General features: G+C 32.0%; 1 protein-coding gene and 1 long non-coding RNA gene across 2 annotated transcripts in view; one reads left to right on the top strand and one right to left on the bottom strand.

The window, feature by feature from the left end:
* LOC139425109 (uncharacterized) overlaps positions 1-13,209 on the top strand; it is a 43,330-nt gene extending 30,121 nt beyond the window's left edge. Inside the window, exon 2 of the long non-coding RNA XR_011636314.1 lies at positions 12,513-13,209. This is a non-coding gene — a long non-coding RNA (uncharacterized lncRNA). The remainder of the gene's footprint in view (positions 1-12,512) is intronic.
* The window catches only part of LOC107443823 (apolipoprotein B-100), a gene marked incomplete in the record, with an annotated part of 88,923 nt that overhangs the window by 6,077 nt on the left and 62,884 nt on the right, over positions 1-19,962 (bottom strand). Inside the window, 14 exon segments of the mRNA XM_043053253.2 lie at positions 1,059-1,221; positions 1,362-1,648; positions 2,827-2,927; positions 3,004-3,130; positions 3,990-4,196; positions 7,821-7,964; positions 9,214-9,344; positions 10,396-10,727; positions 12,519-12,703; positions 12,787-12,969; positions 15,309-15,516; positions 17,444-17,589; positions 18,239-18,405; positions 18,910-18,989. Of these exon segments, the coding sequence (XP_042909187.1) occupies positions 1,059-1,221; positions 1,362-1,648; positions 2,827-2,927; positions 3,004-3,130; positions 3,990-4,196; positions 7,821-7,964; positions 9,214-9,344; positions 10,396-10,727; positions 12,519-12,703; positions 12,787-12,969; positions 15,309-15,516; positions 17,444-17,589; positions 18,239-18,405; positions 18,910-18,989 (2,461 nt within the window).

Below are 19,962 nucleotides of genomic sequence, written 5' to 3' on the forward strand. Positions count from 1 at the left end.
TTTTTATTTTTTTCTTAACCTTTATCTTAAATTAAATCCATATCTCTAATCAAATTCTGTAAATTTAAAATCAAAATTTTATACCTTTAATTTTCTTTAACATAAGAAAAACCTTCTCGAATTGAAGCTTTCTTTCCATATTTATTTTAACCTCTAAATTACTCGTTCTTTTATAATTAACATTTATCTATAACGCCTTCTGTGTTTTAATTCTCCCGTCACCCATTTCAATAAAAAGTCTTTCTTGTGTTGGTAGATGTGGTGAAAGATGTATGTTACTAAATAAAATGATATGCTAATAATTTAATCTTGTGCTGGAGAATTTATTTGCCTCTATTTTCATGATTTATCATGTTCTCCTATGTGTGTATGGTGAGTACCCTTTTATTATTGTTTTGGGCATTGTATTCTTGATAATATTGGAAACATCAATTTACTCCATTTATCTTAAATACTTATATCTGGATATAGCATGACCTTGTTTCTTTATCTTGTTATCTTTAATTATTTTTAGTTTCACCCTTATTCTAAATTCGGTGATACCAATTTATCCAATTTGTTCAAACCTCACACTTTGTGACCCTTTGGACCTATTGGGTTATTATTATCCCACATTAGCATTGTACAACCACTTTCCTTAACGATCACATTCCCCTTTAATTTAATTTAATTAACTATATATATTTTCGGCCTTAATTATATTTATCACAACGTTTCAATCATTTAACTGTTTTTTTAATCATGACTATATTCAATTACTAGTACATATACCAAATATTTCAATCTATTAATTATAATTCATAAATAACGTTACATTATACGCACCAATTCCTTTTTTTATTAAACTGCTACAGTACCCCCTAAGGTATTGATTTGTAATGAGAACATGGAGGACGTAGCGACTCGACGGATTTAACGTGCATCGCTCACCATTTACTACACGGGAAGTCTTCGGCCGGCAGGGATTGAACCCACGAACTCTTGGGCACGGACCCAGTACCCTACCAACCATGCTATAAATATATATGTATATAACGAAGGCAGAAAATGAGCATTACCATATAATCATTCTCCCATTGTCCGTCAGCATTTCCCAAAAGTCCAAACGTGCTATGCCAGTCATCAAGTTCAAACTTGCATATAAAGTGTTCGTCATTTTTGCACTTCACACGGATAGAGGGCGATCTGATATCAACCCCTGACTCCATAGGGGTCACTCTCCTATAAGGGAAGAAAAACGTCATTTCTTTCACGAGCAATAAAATTATGACGGATCAGTGATTTTTTCTGATCAATTTCTTAATATAATTTTTAAGAAGTGAAAAACAGGACGTGTAAAATGGCTGTAGCGACATACTTACACATTTTTGAACTGTGTGGGGGTCTCTGCCTCGTTGCCATTCATGAATACCTGATTCCTGTGGTTGATTGTGATGGTCATTTCCGGAAAGAGAACGTGAAGAGTTTTCCCGGAAGTGATCACAGAGAAGAGCGAAGTCTTGAGGTCGTATGCAAGCAGGAAAAAAGAATTAGATGGTAGGAACTTGTAGGATAAGCCGTCAAAGGTGCATATTTGCAGTGAATCAGATGCCATTTTAATTTTAGCTACCGGTTGTTGTGATGAATCCAGTGGCCTCAAGGAAATCAACTAAAAATATGGATGAAGCACTCACTATTAATAGAAGTCAAACTTGTGGCAAAATGTTTGTCATCTATTCAAATTTTTTCCCCTTAAATTAAAATCATTTTTAAAAAAATGACAAAGTAGGTAAAACCTCCCTACTTGCTTGTAGTTTTAATTACTATGAGAAAGGTTTGATCTAATTGAAAACCAATACAGCAATAATTAACTGTCTGGAAAGAGCATTTATTTACTTAATTTTTTTTTATATATCCGTCGTTGAACAGCCGATCCAATTTTGGGTTTACGACTAGTGATGTTCTATTCTGTAGCCTTGTCATTTTGAATCCCACCCAGAAGACAGGGGAACTTCTGGATCGAGTATTGGGAGAAATTTGCCTTCGTGGAGGATTTTTTGATGGGGATAACCTGCATTAGCGTTGCATGGAGAGGAAGATCATGAGAACCTCCTGACGGCAAGAGGACTCTAACCCATGATCCGTCTACCACTGAGGATATTTCACGTTAGCACTGTGGTCGATGCAAGCAGGATGCGGAATTCGTATCGACTAGAATTCGAATCCGGTTCAACTCATTGGAAGGCGAATGCTCTATCCCCTGAGCAGCTCTTATTTACTTAATTATCCTCTTCATGCCTCCTGTTTAACCATTCGTTCAGCCATAGACATTTTTGTGTCTCCAGAATATTTCTTTAGCCAACTGTTAAGTAATTTATTCTGTTAGTTTTCTTATTTCGTACCCCTATAATAATACACTCCTTACCATTACATTAAAAATATCAATTTTAATTATTAGATCGTCAGGCTTTCGTCAGCTTCGCTTTTGAAATTCTTGTTCCTATTTCAGCATCTGTTCTTCCCCTCGCTCTCAACTATTGCACCAAGATATATAAATTGCAAAACATCTTCTATTTCACCAAAGATTTATTTAATGATAAAAAATAACTGAAATTTGTTAAATGAGTTTAATTTTAATTAGAAAACTGTGCTATATAAATCAATTCTATTCTTCTTTTTTTTATTCGTATGTTTGATTCTTAATTATATTTTGTGAGGGTTCTTTTTTATTTTTTTAATACTCTTATATTTTGAATATTTAACAAAATTTTGATTTAGTACCATGGGTCGCCATTTTTGTAAAAATAGGAGGATAATAAGAATCTTATAAGAAATGAAATGGTTTACCTCTGTGAATGAAGAAAGCATTCTGCCTGTGCTGAATTTAAAGATGTAATTTCCATCTTTCTTTGGATAATCAAACGTATGGATAGTATGAATGGCCCAGGCTGCAAAGAAAAAAAAAATCATTATTTGCATTCCAGTACAACGCATTTTATTTAATTCACTGAAATGTGGACTTACTTGTGAGGGAATTTCCTTTCATGAAGTTATAAACATTTCGGCCAGCTCTGGATAGTTGGTCAATGGGAAGAATAGCCTGAAGAGTGTCTACAATTTCTCCAACAGGAGGATAAATAAATTCTTCCATCTGAGAAAAAAATAAATATCTGTGTAACGTTTGAAAAGAAATTGATAGAAATAGTACATGTTTGTTAATTTTATGAAAACTTGTAGCCAAACAAATTGAATACAATCAATTTTGATAGCAAATTTGAATATAATCACCTTTGTTAATTTAAATTGACTTTAAAAACAAATGAAATACTATCGGTTCTGACATATCAATAGAGAGAATGTGCATAGAGTTTTGTTAATCCTAACTATAAACATATTTTCTACCCCTTGGGGGACACTTCGATAAGTTCACGCATAATGAGTAATCTCTTAAATAAATTTCTCTCCTTGCTTCGTATTGTTATGCATATTCTAATTAAATATCTGATGTCTAACTTGAACTAATAATAAAAACCGACTTTTTTACGGATGCTTTAAAATTATTACTTTTGCCAAATAATTTTATAACCACAATGATTGAATCAATTAAAATTCGAAAAATAAAAATTTACACGAATGCAATTATTTACCTCTTCTAAATGAGAGGAAAAAAATGAAATTTGGAAAATGAGTCGAACCGCTTTTTATCTCAAAAATCCAACCAATACTTTCTCATTATCTTCACTATACATTTGCTTGTTCTTCGCGTCAACCGTTCACAGCCCATCTTCACTGTGTAACAACTCTCATGCAGAACTGATATCAAAATACAACGTTTTATCTTCAAATAGGAGCCCCGTTCTAGTTTTACAACTGGCCGAAATTCTTCTATTTTTTTTTTACTAGACCGGATAAAACAGATACCGGATAATCGGGAGCTATGAGACAGGTAAATGTTCAGATGCAGTACAACTAGCGCTGGGCATTATTTTCTTTATTGTAAACTAACTTACCTTTTGTTTCGACTTTTGTAAATAACTGTAGATAGGTTGAAGTGGATGTTGAGGATCGTTGATTGTGTTCATAAACTGCAGCTCTATCTCTCTGTAGGCTGAATCGAGGAGGGATTTCACTTTTAAAAATGTTTTCGGACTTATTTCAACACTCCACGCATTTCGGTGGATATCGCCACTCAACTCTATGCTCTCTGGAATTCCATCCTTAAAATAAATGAGCTATTTATTATGCATAAAAAAGTCCCAGAAAGCATGCAGTGTCGAAAAATTTCTTTTTATTCTCACAAAAATGTTTGTACTAAAAATCTTTTTTCAATAAAGCAAAACTATTGCATCAGTTTCCTCCTAAAAGAATTAAAAAAAAAATTTTAAAGCTTTTTTATAAATGTATTGTCACTTTAGGTAAAATTGTCCCTTAGATCAATCATGACGTTTTAGCTGACGTCACACTAGCGATAGGATCAAATTGCATTGTCCAGTCAAAACAAGGTGGATTTGAGCTGAGCATACAAGACGTTGCCTTAAAAGAAATCTTATAATGACCTAGATTTAAGATTATTTTCACTTTGAGACTAGATATATTAACTATAGGTAAAGGATTTTTTTCAGGCTTGAAAACCGTAAGTCAACCTCGATTTAGGGTTTTTACATAGAACAGGGTGCGTAGCCAAATCTATGAATCAAAAATAAGCACTTTTTAAAAACTTTTTTAAGTACTTTACAAAAATTTTCAAGCACTCAAAAAATTCATATTCAATCAATGATATTATTGAAAAACAAAAACTTTTTATAAAGAGATTTAGCGTTAAAAAAAACCCAAAAAGAAACGGACGTAAATCAAAACAATCAGTACTTTCCCATATCACCGAGTGCATTCAACTTGACCCTGAACTCAGATCAAAAGTACCCTTACCCCCTACGTCAAAAAAAGTGTTAGAAGCAAAATAAAATAAACAAGAATAAAATTAAAAAGAAAAACATTTCATAAGGATCTGATATTCTCTATCCGAATTGGAGCACTCGGGTTTCGGTTTCTTGTGTGCGCGCATGCGCAAGTCATAAAGTGGGTAAGACATGAAGTCCGCGTGAATGATTACGTAGCAAACACCCCATTTTTCGTGAAATGCATGGGATCCCCCAGATATCACTGAAGAAAAAAAAGTTATTTGTGGAAAAAAAAGCACTTTTTAAAAACACCAGCTGAAAAAAGCACCTTTAAAAGCTTTTAAAAACGAAATCCCCAAAAAAGCACCTTTAAGTACTTTTTACAAACGCTACGCACCCTGTAGAAGGTCGTTTTTCAAGGTTTTGGATGAGGGCAATGCACGTAGAATAGAGCAGATTCTCACAGATCTCGTTTTAAGGTTAGAAGGCTTACACGTAAACCGCTTAACCAACCTTTTTAGGTTTACATTAAAAGGTTTTTGCTGAGTTAAAATAAACCTTATTTCGATATCTGGGTAGAGTAAACCTTTCAAGTGCTGAAAAATATGTCTCAAAACAAATTTTGACTCAGGATTACAAATGAGGAAGTTATTTGTTTGCATTTTGTAAATATTTACTAGGTTTACACCTTAAAATTTTTTATAGGTTTATCTTAACTCACTTTTATCAAAATTTTAAACATCCAATGGAGGTGATTGCTGTTTTATACTTCATATAGCTTGTTTAGCTTTTTTTTATCTTGTACGATGTACTGGTATTCAGCTGGTAATGTTATTAAAATGAAGAATGATAATAAATCAAAATTTGAAGAAAGAATGTCTAAAAATGTAAAGGGAAACTTGTTTAGAAATGTCAGGCAGTAAACTGTTCGAGATAGTTTGTTAAGTCATTGGACGATTTTTTGAGGCCCTCACAGACGCATCTGTCGACGATTCAATTTTTTTTAAGTATTTGAAAAATAACATAAATGTTGTTTGCTAGCTTATAGCTCTATGTGATCAAAAAAAGTGTTTATTGTTCGTACTTAAATATTTAGTTACTTTTAAGTCCCCATATTAAATGAATTTAATGATCAACGTCAACGTGGTAGTATTGACGCATTGCGTCTTTAGTGTCATAATACGTTTAATTAATAGTTCTAAAGACTAAATTAGTTGTTCTAAAGTGATTTGAAAACACGAATTTATTTTGTTTACAGTAAAGGGATACCTGCAAGTGACGTACTGTGGATATTACGACCCTGGTTATGTTGTTGAAACTTAGCATTTGTTTACGTTAGCAACTGTTTTTTTCTTATTTAATTTCGAGTAAGCCAATCAAGTCAAGTACCAATTCTCTTAAGTGACACAGCCAATATTATTTCCCAAGGATTTCAATTGTAGCGCTGTACACAAAGCATACTTATATACATATATTTACACAAATACAGGCGCAAAGCCAAGTAGAACATAAACAAACTTATTATGCATCAAAGTTACACAAAACAAAAACATATCACTGTTACAATAAAATACATAAAACAAATAATAAACCTAAGTTGAGTAAAAGAAGAAAGAATTATATTTCAAGTAGTTCGATTCTCTGTATTCAATTAATTAAGCGTTTATTGACATTTTGAGTTATGAAAGTGAAATTTAGCTCCACTTTGCTTGCTTATTAAGATGAGCTGGTGCTAACGTCATAGGTCACATGGGTGGGTATTGGGTGTCATGGAATGCAAGTATTCAATTATTTTAAAACGTGTTTGTATAAAACTAAATAATTTAAAATTAACAGTAATTGAAATGGAAGTAAAAAAGTTATGTATTTAAGGCTACTACAGTGGACTCTTAAAAAATGTTACATTGCTGTAACTTGCAGGATTGCTTATATTTAGATACAGAACAGAAAAAAAATAATTTGATACATAATTAATGTTATAACATGAAAAATGTAAATTAAAATTTTTTTTTTTTAAACTTCGATTTATTTCGAAGTTTAAATAAACTCCTGCGCTGAATGTTTCCTTAAATTTAGAGATTATTTGTCAATTTTAACTCTATTTACATTTCTCTTCAAATTGTTGAAAAACAATTACTGCTAATTTCTTTATCGAGTAAAAAAAAAAAAGCAAGTTTTGGCAAAAAAAAAAAAAAAAAAAAAAAAAAAAAAAAAACTTGAAAATCGTTTTCAATGAACATTAAAATGACTATAAAATATGTTGTGACCCCCTATTGTGAAATTTTCTCCCTACAATTTTTTTTTTATTGGTGTCAAAAAAGTATCATGAGATAGTCATCAAAATTATAGTGCATAGAACAATGTCAATTTCCAGTTCGGTGCAAAGCAAAATAACACTAATAGTGTCAAATGTTTTACAAATTTTTATGATCTTAATAACGCTTTTTTTATACCAGAACCAACTTATTATATATAAATTTAGCAAATTATGGCATCAGAAACTAAGTTGGAAGAGAATACGGTATTACAATAAAAAGAATTAAAAAAATTGCGGTACATTATACAATTATTTTTTTCCTAAATTTTGCTCATTGAAATGATGAATTTTGATGAAACTCATAAATTTACTCATTGAAATGATGAATTCTACACTGAAGAGAATTTTTTTTTTGGATCTATTATCTCAAGTACTACTGGACGGGCTTTAATGAAATTTCGTTTGAACATAGCTTTGATATAATATAAAAATAAATAACCATTCAACAAACATTCATCAGATTCGGATGTTGTGATTACAGAATTTTAATAATAAGGGTTGCTGAGTTCATGTTTAACATTCTTGGGGTGCAGAGAAGAAAGTAATTTGTTGAGAACTAATCTTTTCTGATATGCGGCATTAAAACACATAATATATTCATGTTTACAAATATTAGAAGAGAGTACCTTTTCATCTTCCAATTGCAATTTTATATTCGATGCAGTCCTCGCAAAAGAAAATTTTCCAGCTCCCGGCAGATCTACATTTATGAGGAATTCCCCATTATGTAAATATTTCATGAAGAATTTTATATTTCGGCAATCTTCACTCTGAAAAACAACAACTTTTGTTTACTTTTTGAAATCAGATTCATTTTTTAAAACTGAAAATTTCAAGTTGCATTTTTATTTCGGGAGAAGAATTCTTCACCCCCTCGGGATTAACAATGATCAAATTAGTCTTATTTTGAATTTTGTGTCATTCGAATTCAAAGCGCATTTTTTGTTAAAATTCTTTATGCATTTTCTACGCGTTTCAATTTATTCTTTTTTTTATGATTATCATTAAAATTTGCTTCGCAGGCTTTTTGAGAAAATGCTGGCAAATTATGGTTTGAATAAAATTTCTTTCCCAAAAATTTAATGCAGAAAATGGTGTGTATAGAAAAGAAATCCCCATAAGAGGATATAGAGCTAAAATAATTATATATTTTAAACCATTAATATTTCCCTTACTCATTTAACAAAGCATTAGTTATACAGTCGGACTTCTATTTAACAAACTTCCATTTTGCAAATTTCTTTATTTAGCGATTTTTTTTTCGTGGTACTAAGAACGTTTTGGAAATTTCATAAAATAACTTCCAAATAGCGAAGGGAATCCTATATTTAATCAACTTTTCCTTGAGATCCACTTTCCTATTTCCCAAAATAATTCAGGACATTTCAAACTAGTTAACACATTTTAGGGATGAAATGACCTTCCATTGATTTTCGCTGCCACTTAGAGAGTGTAGTAAAATCCCTTTTTGTTTGCATTTCAAACGAAAATCTCAAGACAAAATGATCATTTTTATTTGTAGCAATTTAACTTAGGAAAGCATGTGGTAATGTATGTTGAAAATTACTTTAATAATAAATGCAGCTACAATTTTCTACATAAATTTACCTTTTTTAGTTAAAAATGTATATAGCTGTATTGGACAATGTTTTGCTCTATTCTTGCTTTCCATGCAGATGTCTTTTATGGTTAAGACATATTAAATAAATAGTAGATACTAGTCTACAAGATAAAGGTATATCAATTGCTATTTTAATTCTGTCTAGTGTTTATGAATTTAAAATCTGCTTTGTGTTGGTTAAGTATCTCAAAAGGGGTTGAAGTTTTCGAACGAACCCCGATATAACGAACTTATTATCGGGATTTAGCGACTTCGTTAAACAGAGGTCCGACTGTATCTTTATCATTTCTTGAGATGATAAAAAAAATGACATATTTAAAAAATTACCAAACTGTTTTCTTGTATAAACAGACTAGAGTTAGTTTCACATTGAATATAAAATTTAATGAGTGATTTACCATGCAAGTGCGTGAGGCAGTCTTTTGATGGTCTCCGTCATTCCATTCAGCAGTAACGTTGACTACAGATTTGGAAAAACTTATGTTACAAGTTTCGATGGTGCGTCCCAAATCAATATCCTTAAAGATCTCTGAAATGACAAATATTGGTCATTGTATTTGAATGCTGGGTGACATGTTAAAGCCAGAACGCAAAAAAAAACTGTCAAGGGAGAAAAAAATGAACCCAAAGTGCTTCTTTGCAGTCATAGGAAGGTAATTTAATTATGTCACTCTAGAGCAGCACAATGGGCTATTGGCGAGATGATCCGAAGACATACCATCGCAATTTCGATCCTCTGCATAAGAGATGGCACCCCTGCTTTGGTAGCCCGACAACCTGCCCTCGAAGTCGAGGAATTTACGGAAAAGGAGTTTTACGAGGACCCATACCGCACACCATCGGTCCCTACGCAGACTGATTAAAGTGGTCACCTACCCGCTTACTGACCGCAGCCAGTGATGCTTGACTTCGGTGTTTTACTGGGAACCGTGTCTTTACGATCAGTCCACTGCTTGACCTTTGCAGTAATACAATATTTACAATTAATGTACAATATTCCGACCATTAACAATAAATGCGAACTACAGCTGTGATTGTCTGAGAATGCAGTGGGTAGAGGGCATTAGGCGAAGTGTCCGCCTCTTTTTCAACGCGTCGTCCAATCCCTTCAACCGAACATGTATCACTGTTAGTAGTCGCAGTTTTTAACATTCATCGTGAATATTGCTGCAAAGAATCCCTTTGCGTTAATTTTGTAAATAAAAACATTTTTACTCCCGTGCCTTCGACATAAGACCGTACATTCTTTATACACAAGTAATATAAAAACAATTTTTTTTGAAAGTCAGTTCTTACTTAGAACAACATAGAAAAATTTATTTTAGTTACTTTTTATTTAATAATTACAATTTCTTCTCCCGTATAAAACTAAAATCAATTCATTGCATTTAATGAATGCATTAATATTTGTAAAAAAACTGTATTAATATCAAGTGTTATTCATCACAAGTGTTAAAAAAAATGTATTTGACCTTAAATGGATGAATAAAAAGTATTTTAACGAACGATTGAACAAGATAGAGTGTGAACTAATAAGTATAAGGGATTGAGTTAAAATGAGGTTTCATAATTGTACATACGGTCTACTCTCATATTCAGTGTTTTCCAGTAGTTGGAGTTGGTCTTCCAGTGCAGTTTCAGTGTCTTGAGATCTGTTGCGTCACAAGATTGGGATGCCCTGGTTAGAGAATCGAAGAAGTGGGATCGAATGTCGTGTTTCCAAGAGAATTCTTGGCATCCAGTGAGAGAGTGCCTATACTCCATGCTATTGGTCAGATCCTTTTGTGATGGCACATGGAATAGGACAGTTTTGTGATGGAATGATGTGTCATCCATACCCGCCTCGTACACAGAATGAGTTGCCAACTTTAAGTCTATTAAGTTGCTCTCTACTTCAAAATTCTCCTGAAATCTTAAATGAGTGACAAATGAGGGTTACAAATTAGAATACAGCAATCAATTTTCTTAGTAGCAAAAAACGGTTCAGCTAAGAGTCATTTTAAAATCCTGTTCTCAACCAGAATATTTTTTTTTTTAACTTTCAGCAAAACACTTTTTCGGGATTCATTCTGGACCCTAAAAAGAACTCTAAAAACTGAAAAGGGCTTTATATCCCCCCAAAAATGGGCACACCCATCACGAAAATTTGCATGGCTTTTAAGAAACTCAAAATAAATAAAGTTCTTACTTTTGTCATTTAAAAAAAATATTTTTTCAAAGAAAAGTAATAAATTTAAAAATAATTTCTCGGTTAACCTGTTCGATTCTTTACACTAAAGTAATACAAAAAAAAAGCTTTATAAAAAAGTAGTGGTATTATATCTATTTACCTAAATGTTCATCTTTAGTTGCTAGTCACCATTTCATTTCACAAAGTCCCTTATAATTTAAGATATAAAAGCGGATACCAAAATCATTAAAAAATTACTGCGGATGAGAATCTCCTTTGAACAATACCGAAACGATTGTTCTACCACAATATATGTTCTTAAAAATTAAAAATTTTGACTGACTACCCAAGTCAAAAGTTTTGATGGTATTCCATTGATGGACCAACATAATGATTTATGATGGTCCAACGTAAAAAAATTCCCAAATGTGTTTGATGGTATATTCCTGCTGAACTAACAAGAATTCCCATTAAACCATCATGGAAATGCATTATTGGAACCATCATGGACCATCACACATCGTCATGGATTGTTGGTCCACGAGAGTCAAAATTCTCTTGATGGTTCACCATCATAGTATTAAAGTAGCATTTTCCATCATGGAACGATAAAAGTTCATTGGCATATAAAGCACCACATAATAGAAAATATTGGTTGATGGCGAAAATGAAATAATGTTGGACCATCATGAATTTCACTGAAACCAACATAAACCATCAAAAATTGTTTGATGGGCCCATCAAGAATTTTGACTTGGGTATTTAGAGGACGATGGTCCTATCAGATTTCAGCGACTGACAAGGGAAACTAGGGAAGTGTGACTCACCAATTTTGAAATAAACTAGTGGGATGTATGCCTTATGAGGAATAATTTTAGGGGGAAACATTCGTTTCGGCCCATAGAAGGTCCTGTGAGAGATAAAAAATAGTTCAAAAAATAGAAAAATCAGTATTTTATTACTTCAATACAGACTATTAGTTATTGTAATTGTCTCATACTCTAATTAATTTTGTGGTACTTTCACGTACTGTATAATGCATATTGACTGTCGAAATTGATTTTGAAAATTTTATATATCCGTAGTTTTTCAGAAAAACCTGTTAGGTTAATTTAAAAAAAAAATTTACATCGAATTTTCTTAACTTTTTTTCCAAAAAACTTTCCAAATTAGTTGGAGTATGTAATTGCAAATCAATTAATAATTAATTAACAATTAAATAATAATTAATTAACAATTATTTGATAATTATTTTCTGATTGATTTATTAATTAGCAAATTAATTAATTATCTAATTAATTACAAATTAATTGGAGTATGAGACAATTACAATAACTAATAGTCTGCATTGAAGTAATAAAATACCGATTTTTCTATATATTGAATTATTTTTTATCTCTCNAACATTAGGAGGTTCGTCACCTGCATACATCCCACTAGTTTATTTCAAAATTGGCGAGTCACACTTCCCTAGTTTCCCTTGTGAGTGTGCGCATAGATTTAAAAAATGATCTGTGTCTGTTGCAGGCTCACCTGTAAGAGGTTTGTTCACCGTCCATCATGATTCTTCCTTTGCTCACAACAGAAAGTGGACCGGAATGGAACGATGCCTTGACTTGAACCACTTCACTGTTCAAGAGTGGGAAATCGAGATCGACAACGGCCTCCAATATGTTCTCTTCTCGCTTATCGAAAGTGTCGCAAATATCCCATCTCAACTACGATTACAAAACACAACATATTTCAAAATTACACTCATGATTAAGAGGACAATATGTTCGATATTATTTAAAAAACTCACATTTGTTAAAGAACTTTTTGGTGTCATGAATGCTTGCTTGAGTTCTATTAGGTACTGTAAACCGCTGTCGGTACTCATTTTGTGCCAGTAAAGTGACCACGATTTTCTAGGGATAGTCACGCTCCACACTACCGCTTCTTTAGTCTTTGAAACCCAATTGCTGCGAGAAAAATTGAAATAACCCTGGAAGGAAATATGTTTTTAAATTAGAACTGTTGTTTTGATATGTGAATATATCAATTGACAAAATGTAAGAGAGATACATCAATAATTATTCGTTACATATTAAAACAAATTTAATTCATTTATAAATAACCGTATTTGTGAACTCCAAACTTAATGGGCTCTTTTCGTTGCATTTTTGAGTTAACATTGATAAAAAATCTTGGTTTATTTGTTCATTAAAAAAAAGTTTTATTTTTCGACGTTTCTTTTCTTGAGAGTTTTTTTGAAGGACATAAAGAAAAATTATTTTTGCAAACATCAAATTCTACATACCGCTGTTATTAACATTGTGTTGGTAATTAGAAGGTTTTTTTTTTAAATCCAAATTTGGAGGATTTTTTTTCCACATAGAATATAAATTAAAAATTCGTTTTATTATAACAAATTTTTTTTAATTGGGTATAATATAAAAAAAAACACAACTACTTCGATTTAGTAGGAACAACATATGACGCAATGCTAAACGAATGGAATTTAGTTGTTGTTTATTTAGTTATTGTTATTTGTTTTAGTTGTTGTTGTTTATTTAGTTGTATTTAGTTTCAATAACTTTTCTTTATAATGCAATAAAATCTGGCGAGCAGCTATTTAAACGATCAAACACTTCGTTTGTTTATTTGTGGCTTGAAGTTAGGCTCGCAGAAAATGCCGTTCATGGGTTAAATTTAGTAGGAACAACACAACCTGTGACGTAGGCTATATTATACCCAATTGTATTTATAATTTATCGGAAAAAAATGACGTAAGTTGAAGAAGCTTGTCAAACTTACTGAGGATAGGTATCATTTATTATAACGGAGTTTTTCTTTTCGCATGCAATTTCATATTTTGGTATTGATGCAAGAAACGTACTGTAGGAACATTTAATAAATAATTTCACAAAATGGTCATCGCATAGATCATTCCGTCGAAAGAAACATCTTAGAACGTCTGAAGAAAAAGGTGACAAACAATAAAAGGTGATAATTGATTTATTAGTAAGGTTGTATGTGAAATTTAAGGTGATACTATGCAGCTTTAATTGTTTTTAAACGACTGGTTTGCACTTGTTTACATTCGTGTATTAATGGGTTAAATTATACGATAGATAATATAAATTCGACGATAAATTATATAAATATGGAATAATCAATATATCCAGTATTATATATTTATATAGTATTACATAGTATATTATAATAATTTGACCAAATCATCAGACGCACTGTAGTTTTTTTAATAATGACAAGTTTTGCTCGAGTTTATAGGCTATACTTTTATATTTAAACACACATGTCATGAGTTTTTATGCAGGAGATTTTTTACAGACTTCCTATTTGCATTAATATTATTTTTTTAACGTTTTGCATTCCAATGTTGACCCATTGATACAGGAGCATAAACAATTGAAAACCGGTTTCAGCCTCGTAAAAATAATAAAGCTGCAAAGTTATAACCTGACAATTAAGATTTTACATAGAATTATTGTGGTGTGATCATGGGATCACCACAATATTTACTTTTCATACTGGTCTATCTCCAAAAGATAGCGTCCCCTCCTTAGCGGTTGCAAGAATCTCTAAAGACGAGCTATGAGTCGAGCCCTAGAGATACTGCAAAGGCAATGAAGAGGGCGCTCCTGTTGGAGACAGCCCAATATGAAAAGTAAACATTGTGGTGATCCCATGATCACACCACAATTATATTGCGTCGAATATATTCGCCAGGTATTTGTGTATTTGACTGTTAATGTTGCCCACTTTGCGATGCGTTTTAAACCAGTCAAGTTCGTTTTGTGCATTGTTCTATAATATATTATACAGTCGAACTCGTTTATAACGAGCTCGGATTTAACGAGAACTCGGATTTACCGAGGGAAACGAGAATATTTGGTTGGATCAATGTTAAGTCTATGGAACAGAAGTCGCTTTTAACGAGCGATACCCGGTTTTAGCGAGCAATNTTTCGATTTTGGTGATCCCATGATCACACCACAATTATAGTGCGTCGAATAATTTCGATAATTTGACGAATTTCGATTTTGGTGATCCCATGATCACACCAATATTATAGTGCGTCGAATAATTTCGATAATTTGACGATAATTTGACGAATTTCGATTTTGGTGATCCCATGATCACACCACAATTATAGTGCGTCGAATAATTTCGATAATTTGTCGAATAATTAATAATAATTTGACTGTCAATGTTGCCCAGTTTGCGATGCGTTTTAAACCAGTCAAGTTCGTTTTGCGCATTGTTCTATAATATATTATAATACGATGAAAAAAAAATTTGTTTCTTTGCTAAACTTACCAATACTCTCCCTGTGTTGCTCTCAATTTTAGTCATACTAATAACCATTCCTTCGTTTTCCGTCGTTTTTCTGCTGATTTCAATCGTGGATGCTGGAATTTTGAACAAAACCGTTCTCCCTTCCTCTTTTCGAATGAAATGAAGTTCAATCCAGGCTTTTCCTGTACTTGCATCCCACCACTCAGGCCACTTCATACTTCCAACCAAACTACAAATACACGAGGATGATAAGTACATATCTGCCAACTTTTAATGCCTTCCATTATAATTTTTCCCAGTGGTATTAGAATGGAAAAAAAATTTCAATTTTAAGCAAAAAAATTCGTTGTATTTGAAAAAGCTTAAACTGCCTACCATGACAGTAACACATATTAATATATATGCTTAAGTTTTTTAAAAATAGTGGTGATGAAAATCATTTAAAAATTTAAATTATAAAAGAAGAAAATAGTATCTATATATTTACTACCACTTTAAATATAAAAATAAAATTTTACGCCAAATGCGTAAAAGTTGGCAGGTATGTAAGTAGGGTGAACTGACCGGCTTGTCTTCAAAAAATTTGCAACGTTTTTAAAATAAATTTTTTTTTTGATAAATGTGAGTGTCAAAAATAATTCTTATAAAATGCAAATGAATTAAAAATACGTAATATAAAACCAAAATGTTTAAAGTCAATTCCTACTTAGGGCAACAAAGAGAAATTTTATTTCAGTCTGCTTTTTATTAAATCATTAAAATTTTTCTTCCATATAAAACTAATATTAATTCATTAAATTTAATGAATGAATTAATAGTTGAAAAAACTGTATTAACATCAAGTGTATCACCCACTAATAGTAGGAATGGGAGGTAATTTATTAAGTATTGTTTTCAAGGTTTTGTGGTTCAAATAAAAAGTAGTAAAATAAACATCTTTAAATAAACACCCCGGAGAATGAATACTTGATATTCTGATTGCAATACATGGCTTTTTAATGTTAATGCATGAAAACAATTTTTCTCCTATAATCAATACTTATTATTTTTTTTTAAAAAAACACTTACACTAGGTCACAGAACAACCTAGAGCAAATTTTACACCAGGTCATATGTCTATCGAAAAGTAAAGTTGATTAAGTTTAAAAATTAATTTCCATTTTTTTTTCTAGTTGAATTCTAAAATAGCTAGAATCCTCCTTTTTGATTGTTTATCGATATCTAATCAATCAATATTTACTACGTATGCCACATAATTGAAAATAAATTATGCGACAAACAGAGGGAGGCGTTAAAATTTTGGCCACCAAAAATCAATTTAATTCTATTCAAGCTGGATAATCTTGGGCAGTTTGTAATACTTTCTTTTTTTATTATTAATTTTATTATATAAATTTTTTATTTTATAACCGGCGTTGAACAGCTGATACATTTTATGGTTATCAATGTTCGACTCCGTAGCCTTGTAATTTTGAACACAATAAAGGAGACAAAGGAACTTCTTAAGCCTCGATGGCTCAGGAGATAGAGCGTTCCAGATTCGAATCCCAGCGATGGCTTGTCGATACGAATTCCACATGAGCCTTGCATTGACCACAGTGCTAAATATTCTCAATGGTGGACGGATCATGGGGTAGAATCTCCTTGCCGTCAGGCTAACCACTGGAGGTTTTCCTCTCCATGTAAGGCAAATGCAGGTTAGTTCCGTCGCAAGTCCTCCAAAAAGGCGAATTCCACCCAAAACTTGATCCAAGAGTTCTCTTTTTTTCTGGATTGGATTTAAAATGACAAGGCTAAGGCGTTGAACATTAGTTATCGTAAGCCCAAGAAATTGGGTAGGCTGTTCAACGACTCTTATAGTTATAATAATAATTTTTTATTTTACAAACGGCTTTGAACAGGCTATACATGTTTTAGGTTTACGGCTACCAATGTTCAACTCCGTAGCTTTGTAATTTTGAACACAACACATACGACGAAGCAGCTTCTGGATGAAACTAACTTTCATTTGAATTGCATGGAGAGTAAAATCTTCCCAAACTGTAAAGGGTGCGAACCGAGATGTGTGTCGATATAGTATCAGTATAGTCAGTGTCACATGGTTTGTAGCTTAGCTCTTAAATGAAAAAAAAAAAATATATATGAATACACCTTACTCTTCAAAAGACAGGTGCAATTCCGTCAAAATGTCTTCCCTCGTGGTGCCTTTTATCTGCAGGCTATAATCAGGGGTGGTTACCGTCAAAAGTCTCGTCCGTCCAGTTTTCACGTTCGTATTTTCTTCTTCATAAATTTCTTTGTTCTATTAAGAAATGAAACAATCATTCAAATGCAAAGGTATAGTTTACCTTAAGAACTCCCCTAGCCATTCCTCTGAACTCGTGGCGGTGACTATAGCGACGAAGCATAACTATTTCAAGTAGGGGTGTGTGGTCACTGTTTAGGACAGATTTTTGGATCGGGTCATCCAGAGAAAGATGATTTTTTTTCTTCGGTCCACTGTGTCAGCCCTAGAGTGAAGAGAAGGTACCCTACCTGAAATGAGCTATTCTTGTTTCCATAGCAGCAGACGATTTCAGACTTTGTGGCGAGGGGGGATCTTATCGTAGACAAACTATAAGTAGTATCAAGAGTTTAGTATATCACGTATCCATTTCATTTCTTTTACAGTAATGAGAGTTCTTATCACAATACTTCTTAAAGATTCCAGTCAAATGAATTCAAATAAGCGGGTTAATTTGAAATGGTATAACTTGGAGAAGAAAAAAAAATCTATTTTCATGAACAATAAGCAAATAAAATTAGAACTTGTCAGCGTCGTAGAAGCAAATAGACATTTAAAATTTATATATATTCATATANATATAAAGAATTGAAGCATTTCCTATTATCATTTCAAAAAAAAAGATGATGTGTTTAAGAAATGAGATGGTTAATAAGGAACGACTTACAGAATAATTAAGTGAATAGAGATCTGTTTTTAAAATCAATGTGTGGTGAAAACTGTCAGACTCCATGGATGCAATGAATTCGGGGATACATGGAATGGTCACATAGGTCATCTGCTGTTGTCCATGTGCTTCCATGTGGAAAAGTAATTCATAACTTCTGTTGAACCCTAGAAAATAAATTTTTTTTATGTGTAGCAAAAAAATATCAAAATCTGAAACCGAAATAATAAGTTTCTTTTTATAAGCCTTGCATGACTGAGAGCAAAAACTCTTTAATGACGTCATTTCACTGCAGCCATATGATTCGTCTACAGTGTTTTATTTTATAAAAGGAAAAATTAAGAGCTTTATTTATGTTTGATAAATCTATTTTGATGAATATTCTAACATTGGTGTTGTTAAGATGTTCTACAATGTTTTTTTCCCTGATATTTTTAAAAAATTCAAAGGCGCGTCAAAATCTATCTTATAATTTTCGAGCAATTTTGATATGGATTTTTTTTATTTATCAATCCATTTTAGAGAGAGCCAAAATTCTCCTGTCAATTTTTCGGCTAATTTTAAGGGCGTTTATTTGATAAAATATTAAACAGTGTTTTGCTACATTTGGTGCTCATAAACAAAACTGCCGCAGCAAATTGTGAATTAAATGATGTAATAAAATGACTTACCAGATGTTGTTATTCCCATCAGAACTTTTTCATTGGTAGATGGAGGATATTTTGTTACATCCACAACATATTTCTTTACTCTAGAAAAAGGAAAACGTTTGTATTCACACACACAATTTGGTTACAGAGCGCAAAAAATAACTTTTAATCGGATTTTTTATGTACTCCATCTTATTGGTTTGAGGGGATGCCCTCAACTATGCTAATATATTAGAGCAAACGATATTTTAAGTTACGAAATGAGGCATAAAAACGTACTTTCTCTGAATTAAACATACCTTTTTTTTCGACACATTTGGATTCCTCCTAATTTAGGGCCGCAATCTGGGAAATAGGGTGAGCAGACCGGTCGAAAGTTTGGACTCATTAATAATAATTTGACGTGTTTCGTCAAATCTCTAGAACTTTTTAAGCGAAATGAAAATTTTCTGCACACAATTATAGAATTAGTTTGATCAAAAATAGTTCCATGCAAAAAAAAAAAAATTAACAATTATTTATTACTTTTCACTATTTTCTTTGATAATAGTATAAAAAATTATGAGTTGCAGTGTATAAAAATTTTTACACCATTTTAGAATCAAATATAAAGGCATTTAAAAGGCAAAATATAAAATTGGAAAGAAATTTGTTCAATATTTCCTAAGAATCGAAATAAGTGGAGCATCGTTTATACGACGATCACTTATACGACGTTTACATTTATACGACGTTTTAGTGTGGTCCCAAATCATTCCTATTCATTTTAATGTAAAAATATATCGTTTATACGACGCACAGAATCGGTTATACGTCGGTTTTTAGATTTTGTTCCTTATTTAATTTTTTATTTTTTCTAGCGTATTTTAAAAAAGGGCGGAATTTGCCAACATGAATGATGCAGAAAAGGGTGTCAACAAGAATGCTTGGATGACGACCGTAATTTTTACTAGATGACTGAAAAAACTAGACAATGTTATGAAGAGGAAAAAAAGAAAAATTGCTCTATTCATCGACCAAAGTCCAGCGCACCCATCGATACTAATTATTTTGGAAAATGTAAAAGCTCTCTTT

The sequence above is a fragment of the Parasteatoda tepidariorum genome, chromosome 3, assembly GCF_043381705.1.
Source record: "Parasteatoda tepidariorum isolate YZ-2023 chromosome 3, CAS_Ptep_4.0, whole genome shotgun sequence".
Taxonomy (NCBI): Eukaryota; Metazoa; Arthropoda; class Arachnida; order Araneae; family Theridiidae; genus Parasteatoda; species Parasteatoda tepidariorum.